The sequence below is a fragment of the Pieris brassicae genome, chromosome Z, assembly GCF_905147105.1.
Source record: "Pieris brassicae chromosome Z, ilPieBrab1.1, whole genome shotgun sequence".
Taxonomy (NCBI): domain Eukaryota; kingdom Metazoa; phylum Arthropoda; class Insecta; order Lepidoptera; family Pieridae; genus Pieris; species Pieris brassicae.
Window position 1 is genome coordinate 12,428,309 of NC_059680.1, and position 19,609 is coordinate 12,447,917.

The window sequence follows — 19,609 nt, forward strand, 5'->3', positions numbered from 1 at the left end:
AATAAAAAAAACCTGATTTAATTATTTAGACAATATTTGGACTTTGGTGGCGTTTACGACCGAGACAAATTGTATTGGAAGGATATCCTCGACGTGGTGTTGTCATGTGCATGCGCACCACCTGGCGGCGGGCGGAATCCTCTTACTGCGAGATTTGTTCGACACTTCGCAATGTTCTATATTTCAGCACCAAACTCAGAAGCCATGAAGACAATTTTTAAAGTGAGAATCATTGGTTTTTTTATTCTGTAATAGTTAATGAACCTTCAAAGAAATTATAATAATTTTCAAACGAATTGAACAAATAATAATTAGCCGACACATTAAGTGAGCGTCTGTAAATTGTTAGTTCGAAACTTAATAGAGCAAACAAACAGGTTTTTTTTTAAATTATGTATTATTATAACATAATATGACTAATTTCAAATATTTATTTTAATAATGAACTAACTAAGGAACTGAAAGGGAAGTTCCACACTTTACACACACTCCTTCTAGCCCCGTTATCTATTAATTTATAAATATATAACGATGTGCTGCTCTTCAACAATATATCCATTCAAAGTGTCTATATTCAATTAATATCCGTGATGATAGATTACTATTGAGAACGTGGTAGAAGCGTTACGAGGATGCCGTGTTAATTAATGTCATTCAAATCACGTCAATGTGTGGTGACGCTTTCTGACTACAATACACAATAGACTGCTAGTTTATATAATACGATTATATTCTGAAGGACAACGGTTTATCCCGCTGTAAGTTCTTATGATGAGGCTGTGTTGTCTTTTCTCTTGTTATGAATACAGCGTATGTTTTTAATTTTTAATTTGGCACTTATTTTTAAAATATTTTAAATAAGAATATACAATAATACTTTAGTACAACAGGTAGAGTTACACAACTAAGTCGGGATGGGAACCCTCTTCGGATTCGCCTCTATTTCCTGATGCAGTTTCGTTCCTAATATTATGCCAAATGCACTACATAAACCAAGTGCCTGTCAGCTTCGCTATTGTGATACGTTAAGTTTGGATTGACTAGACTAGCTATAATATTGAAACATGCATTCAATTGTTACATCAGTAGGCAAGACTTTGACGGCCGATTGTGAATTCGATTTGGCCGATTGAGGTATTTGTTACTGACATATCGTGAAGCAGTTGTGATTGATCGCTCTGTATGTCGAATCAAGTTCCATCAAATTGATTTTACATCATAACGTCGATTAATTAATAATGCATAACTGTTTACGGGACCTAAAATCGTTAAGACAGCGATATAACTTTCAATTGGTGCTTTACCAATTTTTTTGGCTGACTCCATCTCAATGAAAACGCCTAACGAAAACCAAATTTCAGGCGATTCTCAATGGCCATATGGAAGACTTTGTTACCGAGGTGTCGGTTCTGGGGGAGCCAATTGTAAATGCGGCAGTTGATGTTTACCTTAAAATATGCGCTGAATTGTTGCCCACACCAGCGAAATCCCACTACGTGTTCAATTTACGAGACCTTTCAAAATGCATGCAGGGTGTTTTGCAGGCAAATGCGGCCTATATGAGATTACCGCAGGCGATGCTAAGGTACCAAAATTGAGCTTTCAATGGTACTAATTATCAATGGATTGTAGGTCTGTGTATCCACTAGACAAACCTACAATCTATTTGCATTACTAGATATGCCCATTGTTAGATAACAACGTGTAGAAAATTAATACCTAAAGCTAGATTCGCATATTCTTTAGAAAGTTTATATGTTATATTTTCTTGACTTTTACTCGTAATTATAAAAAAGTAATCTATAAATATACATTCAGATGTTACCCACGATCTTGTTGGCGTTGTACTGTGATAAAAGAAACCTTAAATGTTATATTCAAACCCTACTTTCATGTTACATGTTTCATGCAGCACAAAAATGTATAATATATAATAAAGCTAGCTAAATTTATCTGCCATATTATTTGCTTGGTGTAGGTACTTTCTAGAAAGTATCTGCCTTATAACATAAAGGTATTTTCAGGCTATTCTACCATGAGTGCTTGCGCGTGTTCCACGATCGTCTCATCAACATTGAAGATAAAAGTTATTTCTACCACCTTATGTGCAATGTGTGTAATAAAAATTTCCAGCAACCGATTCTCGAAATACCTGAAGAACCAATTATTGAATCACCACCTGTTCTTCTCTTTGGAGACTTTCTTAATTCTTCTGTTCCAAAAGAAAATAGAACTTATCAAGAAATCCCTGATATACAGAAGCTAATGGTAGTTTTAAAGGTAAAATTATTGAATTTCTAATGATAATTATTTATTTAAATTGTCATAATATAATGAACATAAAAATTACTCCGAATGTTTTATAGAAAAAAAATGGAAAACAACAATTAATACAATGTTTTATTAGAATATGTTATTATCAGGAATACTTGGATGAATATAATTCTACTGCTCGGGCAGAAATGAATTTGGTACTATTCAGAGACGCCGTAGAGCACGTAGCTCGCGTAGCAAGAGTGCTACGAGCTGAGAGAGGTCATAGTTTGATGGTCGGCCCTGGTGGGTCTGGTAGAAGATCCGTAGCAACCCTAGCAGCCCACGTTAATGAGTGCAAGTGAGCAATATTTTGGTTTTGGTTGACGTACTAAATATGTATGGTAGATCTACTTTCAAAAGACCTACATGCCTTTAACATTATACATTACCCAAAAAAGTGAGCTGATCAGTTAATTTGATGTAACTAAACAGAAAATAATTGAGCGCTTGCATTTATGGCTTGATAAATTAGAGAAGCCGTTCTAACAAAAGTTCAAAAGCTCCAATATACCGAAGTAACTCCAACTAAGAGATTTTTTCCTCCTATATATATTTATCAATTTCAAGTTGTAGACTATACGTTTTTCATATATTTTCATCAAATGGACTAATGACAATTTTCTTACTATTACTTTACCTAAATTCTATCTTAATGTTAAGATCTCAAATCAGCTCTAGAAAGCCAAAGCAAAAAAAGGTACATTTATCGCTACTTAAAATATGTAATCAAAGTTACTACTAACAAAGGTACAAATCAAAGTTTTGTTTAGTACGTTTTATTGGCTGATGGCTTAATGTAAATACAATCACGACATATTAAACTAAACTTTTTTTATTTTGTCTGTTACTTTTCTTCAAAATTACGAATACATTTATAGGGTTTGATGTAATATAAAATGTCATCGAAATATATAATAAATAATAATAACTAGAGGTATCTACCTCTAGTTATTATTGTTCTAATACAGATTTTAGATTGTTTAAGCTTAAAGACTTTCGTTACATTGCGAAACAGTTTTAAAAATCATTATATAAACTATATTATTTTTATTTCATTTTTCAAACTTCATTGGTCATTGTAGTTGTAATATTGTTTTAGCTATACTCACAAATCCGTCAAAAAATCTCTCGTAACATATAACGTGAAAGTTAGTGCTGCCTTACATTTAATCATCGACACGAATTAATTGATAACCTGCAGAATATATTTGGTAAATTGTGTGTACTGCTTGTAATTAAAAAAAGGTTTTGATGTTTGATAGTCTATAATTAGAGAAGAAACCTACAAAGCATCGCGCTCAGTATCTCAATATAAAGCTATCGAGCATTCAAAATAATATTTTTAAATTAATAAGATTTTATCGATAATAAGTAATCACTGTAAGGAAAGTACTAGTTTTTAAAATAGAAGGAAACGTATTTTAACCAAGAAATGTATTGTTAATCATTTTCTAAAATCGGTAAAAACAAAGAAGACGATGTTTAAATAATGAATGCATTAATGTCACATACTATTAACCTGTGGTAGAAGTGATATCCTACAAGGTCACTTAAGATCGTATGACTAAGAAAATTTTCCATAGATGTGGGTTATTTTATGTTTACTGTATATCAGGTGTCTCTTGTTCTACGTACATGCAGTATAATAATAATAATAAGCCTTTCTTCATCCACATCTTATTTACATACATATAAATACAATTTTAACTACTTTAAGATGAGGCCCATGTCCGGGAAAAGGCCTCCTCTAACTTTTTGCACCCTCATTTATTGCGTGCCATCGTCATCTTATTTCGTTTTGAAATTAATTTCAACTATACATGCAGTATAGTTGAAATTAATATGAGCTTCAAAGCGAAATTTAATAACTACCCATATTATAATTGAAAAGTTTAGCTGACGCTTCCTAGAAGTTCATGAAGGTGTTTAAAAAAAATACAAAATTAGATAACGCCTTCAAAATTAAGCTTACTAGTTCACTCCCCTAGAAAAGCTTAAAGAATTATTAATATAACAGGTGCATGGGGATGGAACTGAAACGTAATTATGACACACCGGAATTCCACGACGACCTTCGTAAGATGTATATGCGAGCTGGGGTTGGGTGTGAAGACACTGTCTTCCTATTTACAGACACGCAGATTACAAAAGAAGAGTTTTTGGAGGACATCAATAACATGCTTAATTCTGGTGTGTATTGTATAATATTTTAGCGGCATTTGATTTTTATTTTGTTTATCAAGTATCGAACGACTAAGTAGTTCTTAAGGATCGGGCTATCATCAAAGAAAAAGTAATTCAATATAGATTCTGTGGAAAGTTCCCAGATACCGAATTCTAATCATAGTAGCCTATACCTATTTTAATTATTTATGCAATGACTGATCGCCAATTAAGTCCTGACTATTGACTCAATGAAAATAACTAAACTACGATTGGATTAAATAATGCCTTCCACGATTAAGTTATCTCTGTATTTTGGAATATCTTTTTATGTAGTTACATAGTTCGCATTAGTTTAACGCATTTACGATGGTGAGTTTGAATCCCATGAACAATTATGGAAATGTTTTATTATAAATGCTAAATCCTTTCCTGTTATCATTGCTTTCTTATACCTTTTCCAGGAGAAGTGCCAAACCTGTTTGAGGGTGATACTTACGAGCAAGTACAGACGGGTTGTCGAAATGATGCGGGTAAGATTGGAATAAATCCAGCAGACAGAGACTCAGTGTACTACTTCTTCATCAATCGCGTTCGTGCAAAACTACATCTATGTGTGTGTATGAGTCCCGTCGGTGAAGCGTTCCGGTAGGAATTGTTCTTATTAATAAATAATAAGATAATATTTACTATTCAAAAATAGTTTTTATTACTTGATATTGATTTCATATGGCTATAAAGTATTATATAATTAAATTTTATATGTTTAGCTAAAGGATATTCTCGATAAGGGAATGAGAGTATATAAAAATCTAAAATTCGCTATAATGTTATTTGAAAAATTCGCAATATAGTTATAATTTCGCAACGAATTGTTGTCTCTTGTTGGTTAAATTAAGTTAGACAGAAATTTGGAGTAAAATAAAAATGCAATTAAATAATATCCAATATATTATATGTGATAAGATCACAAGTCGATTAATACATTTAGGGATTAAGTTAAAATCCGTAGGTTATAAACTACGGAAAACATCGAAATACTGTTAGAGAAAAGAGACCTTGAAGGATTTAGCCGGCGGCGCTGGTGCAACGGTCCACCGAGATGTTTTTCAGCAACTCCTCCATCAACTTCTTCTCCTCATCTTCCACTTCTTTCTCCTCACCCTCTTCGTCCTCCCCTTCCTCCTCCTCTTCGTCCTCTTCCTCTTCAAAATAAATATTATACTTGATAAAGTACAGCTTGCCGCAATTGGGACAACGAATGTCGTAATTCCTCTCCTCCAGGTCACTCCAAAACTGTTGTAGATATTTAAGCATATTCTGCAGAAGAATATTCTTCTGAACTTCCAGGTAGTGCATGGCTTCCTCGAGCTGCAGACGCTCCCACTTGTCCTCGGTTTCGGCGATAAGTTTTAAAAGAACATAGTTCTGAAACTTTACTTTATTCAGCTCCTTGTCTATATCGATGCCGTTGAAAACCAGCGAGATTTTGAATGGTCCATACGGGTGCTCTTCCATAGGGAAGATAAACTGCATATTATTTAAATCGAATACGTAACGTAGATTCGCGAACATAGTGGTTTCAAGTTCAGTTAATGTTAAAACAAGCGTACTGCTCAAAGTCTAGCGTGTTTATTGGAAACTGTATTTCAAATTCTGCTTTTATATTTTAAAGACGACATGCGCACAGTTCATGTCCTGTTTGCGATTGCGTATAACAAATCCAAAGCATCTATTATTATATTACCCATATTGATACTAATCCTAGATTTAACAATAATGAACAAAGTTAACTTTTTATTGGCAACAGTTTACTGAAAATGTGTACTGTGTAATGTAATATGGTTTACTTTTATATACAATTAGGGTAATTTTATTGCTGAGTAATATAACTTTTCTTATGACAGATATTGGGTAAAAAGTAAGCTGAAAATGAAAGTTGTAGTGTCTCTCTATGGACATATACAACAAGTGTCTGTCGGCATGACATGGTTTATCTTTGTTTTGTATATTATAGATTTATTTTACCAATAAAAATATACGACAAAAAAAATATTCACGCGCGGCAAATCACATCTTTAATAAATAAAATAAAAGTAAGTAAGAAATAAAAACTTTTAATGATATCGTTTTGATGAGGTAAACCTCATTTCTACACACATTTTATCTTTTTTATATATAAGTATGTACATTTATTTCACATAAAGCAACTTTTGCGTCTGTTTCGTTCACAATTATTAAGAAAATTCCTATTGTATCGGAGTTCAAATTGACAAGTGTGGATAATCTATATTGGCGCTACTGATACACCCTTTTAATTGAAGTTTGCCTTGGTCGTTTGTCCATTTTTTTTAAAGCGCACAATTTCATTGGATAAATGTAATATTGGCTTTTGATTTGGTAGGTTAGCAGTTACTACTAACAGAAATCGTACAACTATTGTCAATAATCGTTTTTGATTTATGTAATATAATAGCAAGTAAGATATGAACTATATCTCTCGTTTTGTAACTTTTGTTTACAATAATAATTACTTTGTAATTTCTAGGTATCTAAAGTATATGAATATGATAATAAATGTAGCTTTTAAATATTTCATAAATTATTTGATGATATTTCTTCTCTGCAACTATAATATATAAACTCTTTAAAGATTTGTTAATTCAACGAATAAGCGTACAATTAGACGTATTTCAACTTCCCAATGAATATCTTCCTGAAAATGAATGTTAGTCTGCTCAATTGGAAGCTTTCGCACGAAATATTGTATTTACTACAAATTCAGTAGATTACTGTACATAAAAAATAAATGAATCATTGGCGCTATAACCTTTTTAGGTCTGGGTTATGATCATTTGTTAATGTATCAAGTGATCGGTGTTATGTGCCGCACGCCGTCGACTTTTTGGGTCTTAAGGTTTCGTCACGATGTTTTTCTACCCCGTTCGAGCGAATGTTAAATGCGCACATAGAAAGAAAGTACATTGATGCACAGCCAGGGATCGAAACTACGACCTCTGACATGAGAGTCGCGCGCTGGAGGCCACCACTTGAACTAGGCCAACACTGCTCAAATACCTGACATACTATTTTTTTTTCATTCGTTCATAGTAAGAAAATATATCATAGCAAATGCAATTCCATTGTCCGATATCTTGTTTATGACAATATTTAATACAATTAATAAGTCAAATTAGTTTTCGGCAAACAAACATCCCGCGTATGGAAAGATATAATTTAAATATAGGTATAATCTGGAAATTTGTAGCTTGGAAGTTATTATTTCCATAACATATATTAACTTAAAACTTCAAGAATATACATTATTATTTTATATACATGAAAAGTAAAACGGTGAGTAGAATAACACCCAAAGGTGAACAATAAAAAAGCTAATGTATGGAAAAACAAAACAGGCGCCGTTGCCGTATGTTTCCATCGCTGGTGAACTGCTGCACTATTGACTGGTTCACAAAGTGGCCACCAGAGGCATTGCTTTCCGTCGCTGAACAGTGCCTACAGCCTCTTGGAGACCAAAATATTATACACAAGATCTCTATGCTATGCGTCACAATGCACCAGGTTGGTACTCTGTACTTTATTAACAATGTCTGTATTTTATATAGACAATTATTGAATGGAAAATACCTTTTATATCTGTATAGGAATAACTAGTAAGTTTGCGTCACGAGTGGGAGCTGTAGATGGTTTTTTGTTTAGTCTACATCTTTGAGTGGGGAAATTAATTTACCTTAATTCTCCGTGAATACTTTGATTTCAGTAATTGAATTTGTTACTTGAAAGAGTAGTGATGTCTACTTTGGAAAATAAGCCATTTTTATCAGACTTTAAGCTCTCTTATTAAAAAACATTTCTGTCAGAGTCTGATAATGAGCATTGATATAAAATTACAAATGTTTCTCTTTTTCGTTTAGGATGTAGACGTAATGACTGATCGACTGTATGACGAAATGCGACGTTATTTCTACACAACACCGAGTAGTTATTTGGACCTTTTGAAGCTGTACCTAGGTCTTCTGGACAAGAAACAACAGGACATAATACGAGGACGGGACAGAATCTCCTGTGGGCTACATGTAACTATAAATTTGACTTAGTAGGGATTCTCTACCCATTATGCCTACCTACCTAAGTTTAACAGACAAAACCTACAAAAGATTTTTAAGTTATAAATGTTAGTAAATAAGTAATGATATTTTTTTACGATAAGTCTGAAAATATGTACTTTAAGTTTGAAAATATGCTCCACTGAATTCTAACAAGTTTCAGTGCTAAGTTGAATTGTTATAAAGTGTTAATAAGTAGCCATATTCTTGCAAGTGTGCTCGGGCGAGAATTTCTTTTATAGAAAACTTGAAAAAACTTATAAACAACTCTGGTTCTATAAATCGTAGTTTTCAGGTGTACTGATTCACAAGAATTAAAATATTGTCAATACATTCGACAAATTCAGCGCATATAATATTAAACGTTAATAATTATATATTATATATAACTCAAATGTGAACGCATTTTAAATGATTAATATTTTGGAATAGAATTCTACCTTCACATATGCAATAACGCAACGCATCAATGGGCACGAGGCGACACAAATATGTTTTCCAAGTGATCTACTTGAAGCAACAGATTTTGCATATGTTAATTGACTATTTGTTTACTAAGTTGTTGACTATTTGATAAGATGTTAAGCAATTAGTTTTGAAAAGCACCTTATGCCCTTACCATATAATTTATGAGTGCGTTTCAGTCAGAGAATTTGATTTTACACTTGATCAGTTAAACGATGTGTTAAGTGACATTCACGAAGCGCATGGAAGCATTCCAGTAATAATTTCATTAACAACTGACTTTACAGTCTAACAAGCAGTCGTATGGGTCTCACTGATTAAGTCAGTTACATTTATCGTATACAATACGTGGGTGATACAGAATTCTATAGCTATGTTGGTATTTTAACTTACCTTCTTTAAAATTATTTTATGTGGACGCATGTGTTGAACAAATGATTATCTTATAAAAAAGTATTTATTATTAAAAAGAAATTGTAAATTTTTTGGCTATATATAACATAGGGGCCTGTCTCAGCTTAAAATTCGAGGGAACATTCATTCTTGTATTCATGTTACTTATACATCATTATAGTGCGTTCTAATAGTGAATGATTTTTTGTAATCCATCAAAATTAGTTTCAGTTTTTGAGTTTATTCTTGACCAAATTGCAAATCTTTCCTCTCTCTAATATTAGTGGACCACACAGTGCGAGAAAATGCGAGAAAAACAGCAGGGCACAGAAATTTTATTTAATAAAAAAATCTGAAGGATATGAAACTTCATCTATCGAAAGCAGGTAGTCAATAACACAGATTTTCCCGTGACATTTGGTTGAAAACATTATTTTTTAGAAACTATACGAGACATACGAAGTAGTCGGCGTTATGGAGCAACAGGTGCGTGATATGGAGCCAGTACTCGCTAAGAAAGCTGAAGAAGTAAGTGGCTTTTTTTTATTTAATGCCATCTGGATTTCTACTCTTTGTATTACCGCAAAGTTACAACGTTGGATCTTTTGTGTATCGGCCTTTGAGATCTCAAATTTTCTAAATTATAAATATTAAAATAAACTTAGAGAAGTTTATCTTATCTAGAAATTGACTATATTTTAGGGCATGGCGTTAGTAGCTCGTTTGAAAGTGGAACAGAAGGCTGCAGATGAAGTAAAGCAAGCTGTCATGAAAGATGAAGCAGCAGCAAAGGTAAGGCCGTTGTCATAAGGGTAATCACGTTTATATATATATATTATGAAACACAAAATATTCAAAGCATAGAAAACAATAATAAAAAAAATTATATTGTATAATTATACATAATATTGTTATGACACGTTATTAGTAATTCATTTTTATTTACATAATATATTGTCTTTATTACAATAACCAAAAGTTTTCTCAACCTTCATAGTAATAATTTAAAAAAAAAGAAAAAGAAAATTAAGGAATTAATTATTAATTACGACAATTTTACTAACGCAGTCGTAATATGTATAATAAAAATGCAATACCTTAATGTGTAGGTCTTGCATTTTATTAAAATTGATGACCACCCCACGCGTATGACTTTATTAATCTCCGCATTATAGTTGGCAATACCCAGTTGATGACAATTTAATTTTCAATATTAAATGCTACGTATATACCCGTGTCATTGCACAAGTCTTTCAGCTTTTGAAACACGTGAAATGTTGTGAAATTGTTTTTTCCTTTTATGATATTGAAATATAAAAGAAAGCTTAAACTTTGGCTTTGTACACAATAAACCTTTTGTGTACATTTATGTTTGCAAACTTAATTAACGAAAGATATAAATTTCTTTACAATTGTCAGCAACAAATATAAGAAAAATAAAACTATTTCTGCTCACGTTCTTTGGCTTTTAAATGGTTGAACAATTGTTGAGAATAAATATATATGTATATATATAATAGCATTATTCCATGTCTTTAAATTATATACACTTCTCGTAATCGATATCTTTCAATTAGTATGTTTTGTTACAGGCAGGTAATTAGTCAGTTTCGATCCAACCAATCGTTGTATTGTACGAATTCGAACCCAAGACTTCTACTACACTCATTACGGGTTTTCAATTATCAACTATCGAGGTGTGCTATATTGGCTTTAACCCCACAGTACATTTTATTTAAAAGGAATTTCAAAACGAAATGCGTGGTATGCTATATTCACACTGTAAGTTAAGTGAAATATTTCTTAGTTATAATTCCGCAAAGATTACACATGCCGACAATCTAGAACAATTTTGTAGTGTGTGCCATAATACTACAAAATTGTTCTACATTGATAACTTCACATTTCACATTCTAAATATCTTTTAATCTTTATACAGGTTAAAGCTGAAGAAGTGAAGCAGATCGCAGATGAAGCGAAAGCCGATCTGGCTCTCGCAATGCCAGCTATGGAAGCCGCACAAAATGCCCTCAAAGCCTTAAATAAAGCAGACATAAATGAATTGAAGGCTTTTCAGAAGCCACCCGCCCTGGTGCGCTTTGTGATGGAGCCTGTCTGCATACTGCTTGGTGCTAAGTAAGTAAATTCTAACTTAATAATAAACTTAACTTAGCGAAACAAAATTATTGAAATTAATACACATGTCCAATTTTTACTAGAGTTTTATTATTTAGTTGTTATTAATAAATTATCGATTTAAAGCTATATGCGCTAGGTATGCTAAGTGCACAAGTAGATAACACATGAGTGCAGGTACCAACACGACCGGAGTATATCTCGTGGATACAGCCAATTTTTTATGTAGTACCATTGAAATTATTATTTAAAGAAATATAGTTTTTCCCCAACTGAAATTCTAACTTTAGGAACCCATGATCTAAAAAAGATTTTAACCACCAAACTAATGAGATAGGTGTGTCCTATTTGTACTAATGACAATCTTTTAGACCTGATTGGGACTCGACTAAAAAGATGCTGGCAGATGTGAATTTTATCCGAAATCTAGAGGAGTACGACAAAGATCACATACCTGATGCCCTTTTGAAGAAAATCAAAGTATATCTCACCCATAAAGATTTTAATCCCGAAACCGTTGTTAAAGTTTCAAAGGTAAGAACTTAATTAGCGACTCAGCGTCCACCGTTTTCCACACGTGATTGTGGAGTCTTATTTTAATGCATTTAAGTTCCTGTTTTACGCTCCTTCTATTCATCCATCAATTCAGCCTGTACCTAGGTTGTTACATCTTTGTAATACTTTCAATGGATTCAGCTGATATATTTGTTTCGAATGATTATTAATTAAGGTACGTAGGATTTTTTGATGTAGGCACCATATTACTCTATGATAGTAGGTATTTTTCCCTACATCATTGAAATTTATAAGTGTTAACTATTAAGGTTCTAAAATATTTACAAGATATATTTTGGTATAGGTATGCCGTTCGATGGTGTTATGGGTGCAAGCGATTGACATGTATGCAAAAGTATTCAGAGTCGTCGAGCCAAAAATTTTAGCGTAAGTTTTAATAATTATTGATCCTACTAATTTAGTGGCGTTTATATGGTCGGATTCGAAATCATAATTATTTTGTGTGAAAAGGCTGATCATCATGGCTTTAAATTATTAACGAAACAGACGCAGAAACTTGTCTTTTGGTTAGGTCATTTTTAGATTTCAAATCCCATCCCATATTTGAAAACCTCATTAATTTTACCAACCACATGTCACTACACGCCGACAGGTGAGTGCCACCACCTGTAGAAAATATTCATTCTATGGTAAGCCTACTGTCACCGCATTCCCAAACAATTGAATTCAGTTTTCAATACTTTAAAGTCTATAGGGTTGAGATCTGGGCTAGATGAGGGCCAGTCTTCATATAGTCCTTATATAGTCTGGAACCTTGGTTTCAAGCCAGGCTTGGGTAGTATGTGCCTTGTAGCCAGGTGCAAAATCCTGCTGGAAAGTCCAGGGTATATTTTTTAAAAGTGTATTGCTGAGAGGTTTCACAGCATGATCCAAGACTGTATCTTAGCTTGGTACACTTTGGCTGAAGTTTTCACTCCTTTTTCACAAAAATATAGTTTTGTGACTCCTTGCTAAGTCACGCCCCACCAAACAATCACTGACGCAGGATCATGTCCACGTTGTACCTTTCCGTTACAGCAGCGTTAGAAGTGTGAGCATAGTCTTTATCATTCTTCAATCGTGAAAATGTTTCATCCGCGAAGAGCATATTTCTGTGCCTTTGCTTCTTAATGTAAATAAAAATAATTAATAACGAATAAATATGTGAAATGGCGCAAAATCTAAAGAAATATTGTAATAATATTTTAAAATAATATACCTGTTCCAAATTCAAAATAATTAAAAAGTTGAAAAAAAGAAAATAAGTAAGAGTATTTATGGCCAGACTAGTTATATTGAATGCCTAATGAGCTTTTCACTCTAAATAAATAGTTGCATGAAGAATCATTTAAGTAAAAATTAAAGAAGACTGTAGAACATAAGCTGTTGAAAACAAAGTATGATACAATGGTTTAGCTTTTATAATAGGAATCTTTCATACAATGTAATACTGTTATAAGATGTTGACCTCAACTTATCATTGTTTTCAGTAAACAGTAATTCTATATCACGTTATACATGTACTTAACATGAAAGCTTATTTAAGGCATGTCATAAGCACACAATGACTGGACATCTAGGTTGGACAGGCTCTTATCTAACGCAAGTTTTAAAATGAAGAGCATTATCTTTGAAATGTTATTGTAACTCTTGTTATTTTCTAACGAGTTACTATATATTCAACACGTAAAACTTCTTTTACGAAGAAAGCCTACAATAGTATTTCTTAAAAAAACCCTTCCAACAATTATTTTCTTTAATAAACAAAGTTTTTTGTTGTAAAAGTATTCTCAGTGTCTCGCACTGCCTACTCGTCTCCCAACCTCGGCTTAATTATGTTAATTCTTAGTCTGTAAATAAATAAACGTGTAAATTTCGTTTCGATTACCATACATTATATATAAATTATCTTGGTCGTCGCAAAAACATTGTTACAACTGATTATTATATTTTTGCGTTAATTTTTATCTTATTTTGTTAATTTATTTTAGCTCAGTTATTTTTTCGATTCTATTTTTATAACAGGCATAAAGAAGCTGCGGCCATTTTGAAGAGTGTAATGGCAGTATTAAGAGCTAAACAGAAGGAAGTTGAGGCCATAGAAGCACAGCTTGCGAAAATGTTGGATGAGCTTAAGGTACATAGACACAGCGACAAGAACAAATTACATAGACGTTATGAGTCTTTCAAATCTTGAGCGGGTCAATGTAACTCTATGCCTTTACCTCCCTACTATAAAACATACATTAAATTAGCGCTTAATGTGAATTTTATATATCTCCATTAAGCTCTTTGTAGACTTCGGATATCGTTTCTGATTAGTATATATTGTATAGTGATTAACACGCTACAACGCACTCGTTTTAATTAAACACTTTTTGGGCTCTGACCGAATGCGCAGGTGTATTCTTATTTCGTACGCTGATAAAAAATATTGAAAATAAGTTTATATTTTCAATATTTGTAAAGGTCGTCGAAGAAGAACGTCAGAAGCTGCAAGCCGATGTCGATTTGGCTGCGGCGAGGTTGTCACGTGCAGGAAAATTGACGCAGGCCCTGGCAGACGAGAAGACACGTTGGGAAGAAAGCGTGCAGGTAAAACAATATTTAATCAAATAAAAATGTGATAATTAATTTTCGTTTCTTCGGATAAACTTTAAATAGATACCAAAATCGATTTGAAAAACGATCAATGCGACGCTTAAAATAAAATAGAATTTGAGTCTTAAAAGTAAGTGGTTAAATGAATATATTAAATTAAGACGGATAGCAACTTTATTTCATTCAAGATATATTTTGCGCATTCATAAGTATAACTTTTTATTGCAATTGTCTGTTAACTCTAGAATTGTGATATACAACACGTTCAAATTGTTAATTAAAAGCCCTTACGATACTTAGATCACACTAGAATTCATTAAACTATCCAAGTACACAAACAATTATTGCTGGTGGACATGGACCTCCAGATTTTACGGCATGTGCGAAACTACTAAGCTAACATAACTTTAGAGTGCTATATGAGTTGTGTTGCAGACGGCAACATACAAACTCAAGTGTACAACTGGTGATATAATTATTGCCTCCGGTTGCATCGCTTACTTTGGCGCATTTCCTTCCCACTACCGACGGGAACTTGAAGGCAAATGGGTCGAACATTGCCACTCACTTGAGATTCCCTCCTCCGATAGTTTTGAGTAAGTAAAGATTAACTAAATAGAAAGTTTATGATCGACAAGCTGAACTATTTAACGTTAACAGTAATTGTTCTAAAATTCCTGCAATACTATCTTTCAGTTTCACAAATATGACGATGATACGCTTAAAACTCATTACCCATATTCCATCCGTTTGCTAATTATACCAAAATTAATATTGGAGATGTATTTTCAATAAATGGTGATGCGCTTTGCAATATTGAAAATGCCGATGGCTTTCGTCAATATCCCTTTGCTTCATCCCAACCCGTTTGTTAATTGCATTTGTCATTTGCCTGTTTTTAGCTTAATTCAGGTTATGGCTGATTCATACACTGTACGAACTTGGAACGCCCAGGGACTTCCACGTGACGCTGTTTCCACCGAAAATGGAATATTAGTTACTAGAGCTGGAAGATGGCCCTTGACGGTTGACCCACAGGAACAGGTGATGAAATTTACGTTCCGCAATTGTCAACATATTTTTGTTTTTCCTGTAATAAAAGCTTTCTTATAACCTGGGCACACTGCATTGTACTATATATTTCTATACGTTATTCCGTTGTAAGTTCGACTTGTTGATCATCACAAACCACAACCGAATCGTCGAAATAACCACTCTTTGGACCTTATGTAATTATAATGAATTCTTAAAGTTACTTGATAATAACGGGTATTTCCGGTATGATCTGGTTACACCCACTTGTAGGTAGAAGTTATTGTACTTTTAAAAATTCGTGGTAAATTATTAAAAAAATCATTGTTTTCATAATTTACATATCAGGCAAACAGATGGATCAAGAGTATGGAGAAAGAGAACGGACTACAAATCACGAAGCTTGTGGATTCTGGCTACTTGCGTATCTTAGAAAATTGTATTAGACTCGGTTGGCCGATGCTTATAGAAGATCTTGGCGAGCAGCTTGAAGCAACTCTATCGCCAGTATTGCTTAAACAGACTTTTCTTCAGGTAATAATTTTCCTTTGTGTACAAAACACATTTTTTATAAAAAAAATATTGAAAGCAGAATAATAACATAAGTAAAATGGTCGGTTAGGCACGTGACTCTTAACCCTGAATTCGTGCCGGGCACGTTTTGTATAATGTAGGTAAACGCTATTTTAGGAAACAGCGTTTTGTTAGAATCATTTAAAGGTTTTCATTAAATATCAGATGGATATTTAACCACCACCTAGAAGGGTGATTACATTATAAATTATACAGTTACACTACATACTGGCGATAGCAATTTTGTGTACTTTAATATTATATTTTTTTTATGAGAAACAAAAGCTTATAATCAAAATTCACCATTATAATACTAAATTATCCCTTAGTAACATAGGCTATATTTATTTCCAATTTATAAAACAACTCCCGTGCGAAGCCAGACCGCTAGTATATATTAAACATTATTAAATGATTCCATCCATCAAAGGTAACTGAAGTTTCGTATTGATTGGGTTTAGTCTATACGTGCAAATGTAAGCGTTATTTTACAGGCTGGACGGTTACTCATTCACCTAGGTGACAGCGATATTGAGTATGACTCTAACTTCCGATTATACCTAACCACGAAACTGGCTAACCCACACTACTTGCCCGAGATCTGTATTCAAGTGACACTAGTCAACTTTACAGTTACGTTGTCGGGTCTCGAAGAACAATTGTTGGCGTGAGTCATCAACTATTAATCATATTTTTAAAGGTTCAAAAATCTACTAGTTGTTAAGTAACTTGAACACTGAAAATTGGCACACTTTTCAATGTTCAAGTTTCGTCGGTCTATTTGTGGTGGATGTATGGCTACATAGCCATTACACACATGTGTAATATGTGGCTACGCGCTCAGAGTTAACTAAGTTAATGTCACGCGTCAATTCTAAGCAACAAAATTTGATATCTTTGGTCTGCAAATAATAATTATTTATATAATAGTTATTATGTATGAAAGTATTTACTTTAATATAATAGTTGTAAGAATATTTAGTTTACTGTGTATATGTGGTACCTTTATATTCTCATTTAAACCGGATTGCCTGGAAGAGAACGGTTATTGTATGGTTATTTGTATATTAACTTATTCTTTTTACGACAAAATGAAAATAAATTAAATTCTTTTGCGAGCTTTAATTCTTTCCCTACACTCGGACACTACAATTCACTTGGTAGCGTAAAATAGCAGACACAGGACTTTACTAGCAGGACTTTACTATATAATATTATTCTTGTTATGTATTAAGCTTTGTGTGTATACAGGGATGTTGTGCGTTTAGAACGCCCGGACTTAGAGGTCCTACGTACCGAATTGATAGTTCGGATCAATGCGGACAAAGCGACATTGCTAGAGATCGAAGATAAGATACTACGGCTGTTGTACGCGTCCTCAGGAAACATCCTTGATGATGAAGAACTTATAGAGACCCTCAACGAAAGTAAGGTAAAATATATTTTTATTTAAAAAAATGTTATTGTCAAGTCAACTTAAAATTTCATTATATTTTTGGAGATGTCATCACTGTCTTTTACTATTATTGCGAAAAGTATTATAAGTTTGACGTGTATGTGAAGACGTAAAACTTACGCTACGATTCAACAGACAGATGTCTGTGGTTTGTGCTCCTTATGCAGTTTTAGTTATTAAGACAGTTATTATCTACAATTTAGGAAGATCTGTTTAGAAATCATAAACTGAATATATTTGACCTAACAATTGGTATTACTGAGCTTCTTTGGAGATGGAGTTGTTAGATTTAATCTTAACTTGGCTTTACTATAATTTATAGGAAACATCTGAAATAATAAATGCGCGTTTAGTCGAAACTGAAGCTACTGAAGTGAGCATATCCGCAGCGCGCGAAAAGTATCGTACTGTGGCAACCCGTGGCGCTGTATTGTATTTTGCAGTTGCACAATTAGCCGAAATCGACCCAATGTACCAGTTCTCATTAAAATATTTTACACAGGTAATTTTTAGGACTCATGTCTTCGCTACGTGAATAGAACGGCGCAGGCATTTTCAATACTCCTGTCACCTATTAATAAACGTATTTTTTTTTATCAACCCATTGCAATTCGATGTTGTATTGTTTAATTAATAATTATTGTTTAATACATTTTAAGGTAGGCTTCAGCAGGACATCGAACCAAACCACTAAAACAACGCAGCGGTTTACTATTTTCATTAGCAACCTTTAATAAATACTTCATTTCGTAGGTCTTTAACCTAGTGATAGAGAAGAGTGAAAAATCTGATGTCCTGGAGAAGAGATTAGAAATTCTACACGATGAGATCACTCTATCCGTCTATAGGAATGTTTCTCGAGGTCTTTTCGAAAGGCATAAGCTTGTATTCAGTTTTCTATTGAATATGGCAATATACTTACACGCTGGAAAGGTTAGTTCGGAACAGTGGAACTATATATTGAGAGGACCAGCGGGAACTAAAGTCGTACGTATAAATGAATAATTTATTTATTTATTGTATATATAATAAGAAAGAAGATAAGAAAAAAATAAATTAACAAGTGTCGTTCCGCCAAAACTGCACACAGTTTTTCAGAAGTTGATAATGATATGATACGACGCTTTAATAAAAGTATGTATTTTTATCCTTTAGATAAACTGTTGCGCCATAGCCTTGGTATGAAATTGTAACATAGTTTCACTCTTGGTCTCGTGACCAACTCACCACCAAACCAACAACCATATAATTCGATTAGCCTTAGTAGGTCACGCCTGTTGGCTACTCTTACCAAAACACTATGGACAATGGTAAAACATCGGCATGTCAAAAATCTTTTTTACTAATGTTGTTATTGACACGCTTTTAAATGTATATTGAATAGTATAAGAGTTGAACGTTTATATAATGTAGTAATTTTGCATGATTTTCATTTGGAATATGTTTGTTTTTATTCCGCAGAGTAACTATGTCAAAGAATTTCTATTTCAGGTCTGTTTGCTTCAATCTTTTAAAATTAATTTCATCCGTCGGAAAAATTTAAAATTATGTAAATAAGTATAAGTTTATAATAATACAAATAGGTTTAATCCGATTAAAAACTTGTTTTCTTTCAATGTGTAAAAGCTATGTTAACCAAAGACAATACTAAATTAATTTCTTTTAAAAATTTGTAGGAATAGTTATATATGTTTGTAATATATTTTTAGAAAGACCATGGTAGTCAGATTTAACGCAACTATAGCATAGTGGGTTTTAATAACTATATTTATATTTTAAAAAATTGGCAGTG

The 19,609-nt window shown here is 33.0% G+C and overlaps 1 protein-coding gene across 1 annotated transcript in view; it reads left to right on the forward strand.

The window, feature by feature from the left end:
- Positions 1 to 19,609, forward strand: part of LOC123718856 (dynein axonemal heavy chain 6) — a 53,522-nt gene that overhangs the window by 26,847 nt on the left and 7,066 nt on the right. The window contains exons 36-57 of the mRNA XM_045675790.1: positions 30 to 222; positions 1,362 to 1,585; positions 2,025 to 2,280; positions 2,424 to 2,614; positions 4,334 to 4,506; positions 4,944 to 5,127; positions 7,896 to 8,061; positions 8,415 to 8,576; positions 9,906 to 9,992; positions 10,167 to 10,256; positions 11,404 to 11,600; positions 11,972 to 12,134; positions 12,460 to 12,542; positions 14,181 to 14,292; positions 14,625 to 14,750; positions 15,192 to 15,352; positions 15,659 to 15,800; positions 16,137 to 16,322; positions 16,856 to 17,028; positions 17,613 to 17,793; positions 18,140 to 18,319; positions 18,571 to 18,804. Of these exons, the coding sequence (XP_045531746.1) occupies positions 30 to 222; positions 1,362 to 1,585; positions 2,025 to 2,280; positions 2,424 to 2,614; positions 4,334 to 4,506; positions 4,944 to 5,127; positions 7,896 to 8,061; positions 8,415 to 8,576; positions 9,906 to 9,992; positions 10,167 to 10,256; positions 11,404 to 11,600; positions 11,972 to 12,134; positions 12,460 to 12,542; positions 14,181 to 14,292; positions 14,625 to 14,750; positions 15,192 to 15,352; positions 15,659 to 15,800; positions 16,137 to 16,322; positions 16,856 to 17,028; positions 17,613 to 17,793; positions 18,140 to 18,319; positions 18,571 to 18,804 (3,664 nt within the window). The remainder of the gene's footprint in view (positions 1 to 29; positions 223 to 1,361; positions 1,586 to 2,024; positions 2,281 to 2,423; positions 2,615 to 4,333; positions 4,507 to 4,943; positions 5,128 to 7,895; positions 8,062 to 8,414; positions 8,577 to 9,905; positions 9,993 to 10,166; positions 10,257 to 11,403; positions 11,601 to 11,971; positions 12,135 to 12,459; positions 12,543 to 14,180; positions 14,293 to 14,624; positions 14,751 to 15,191; positions 15,353 to 15,658; positions 15,801 to 16,136; positions 16,323 to 16,855; positions 17,029 to 17,612; positions 17,794 to 18,139; positions 18,320 to 18,570; positions 18,805 to 19,609) is intronic.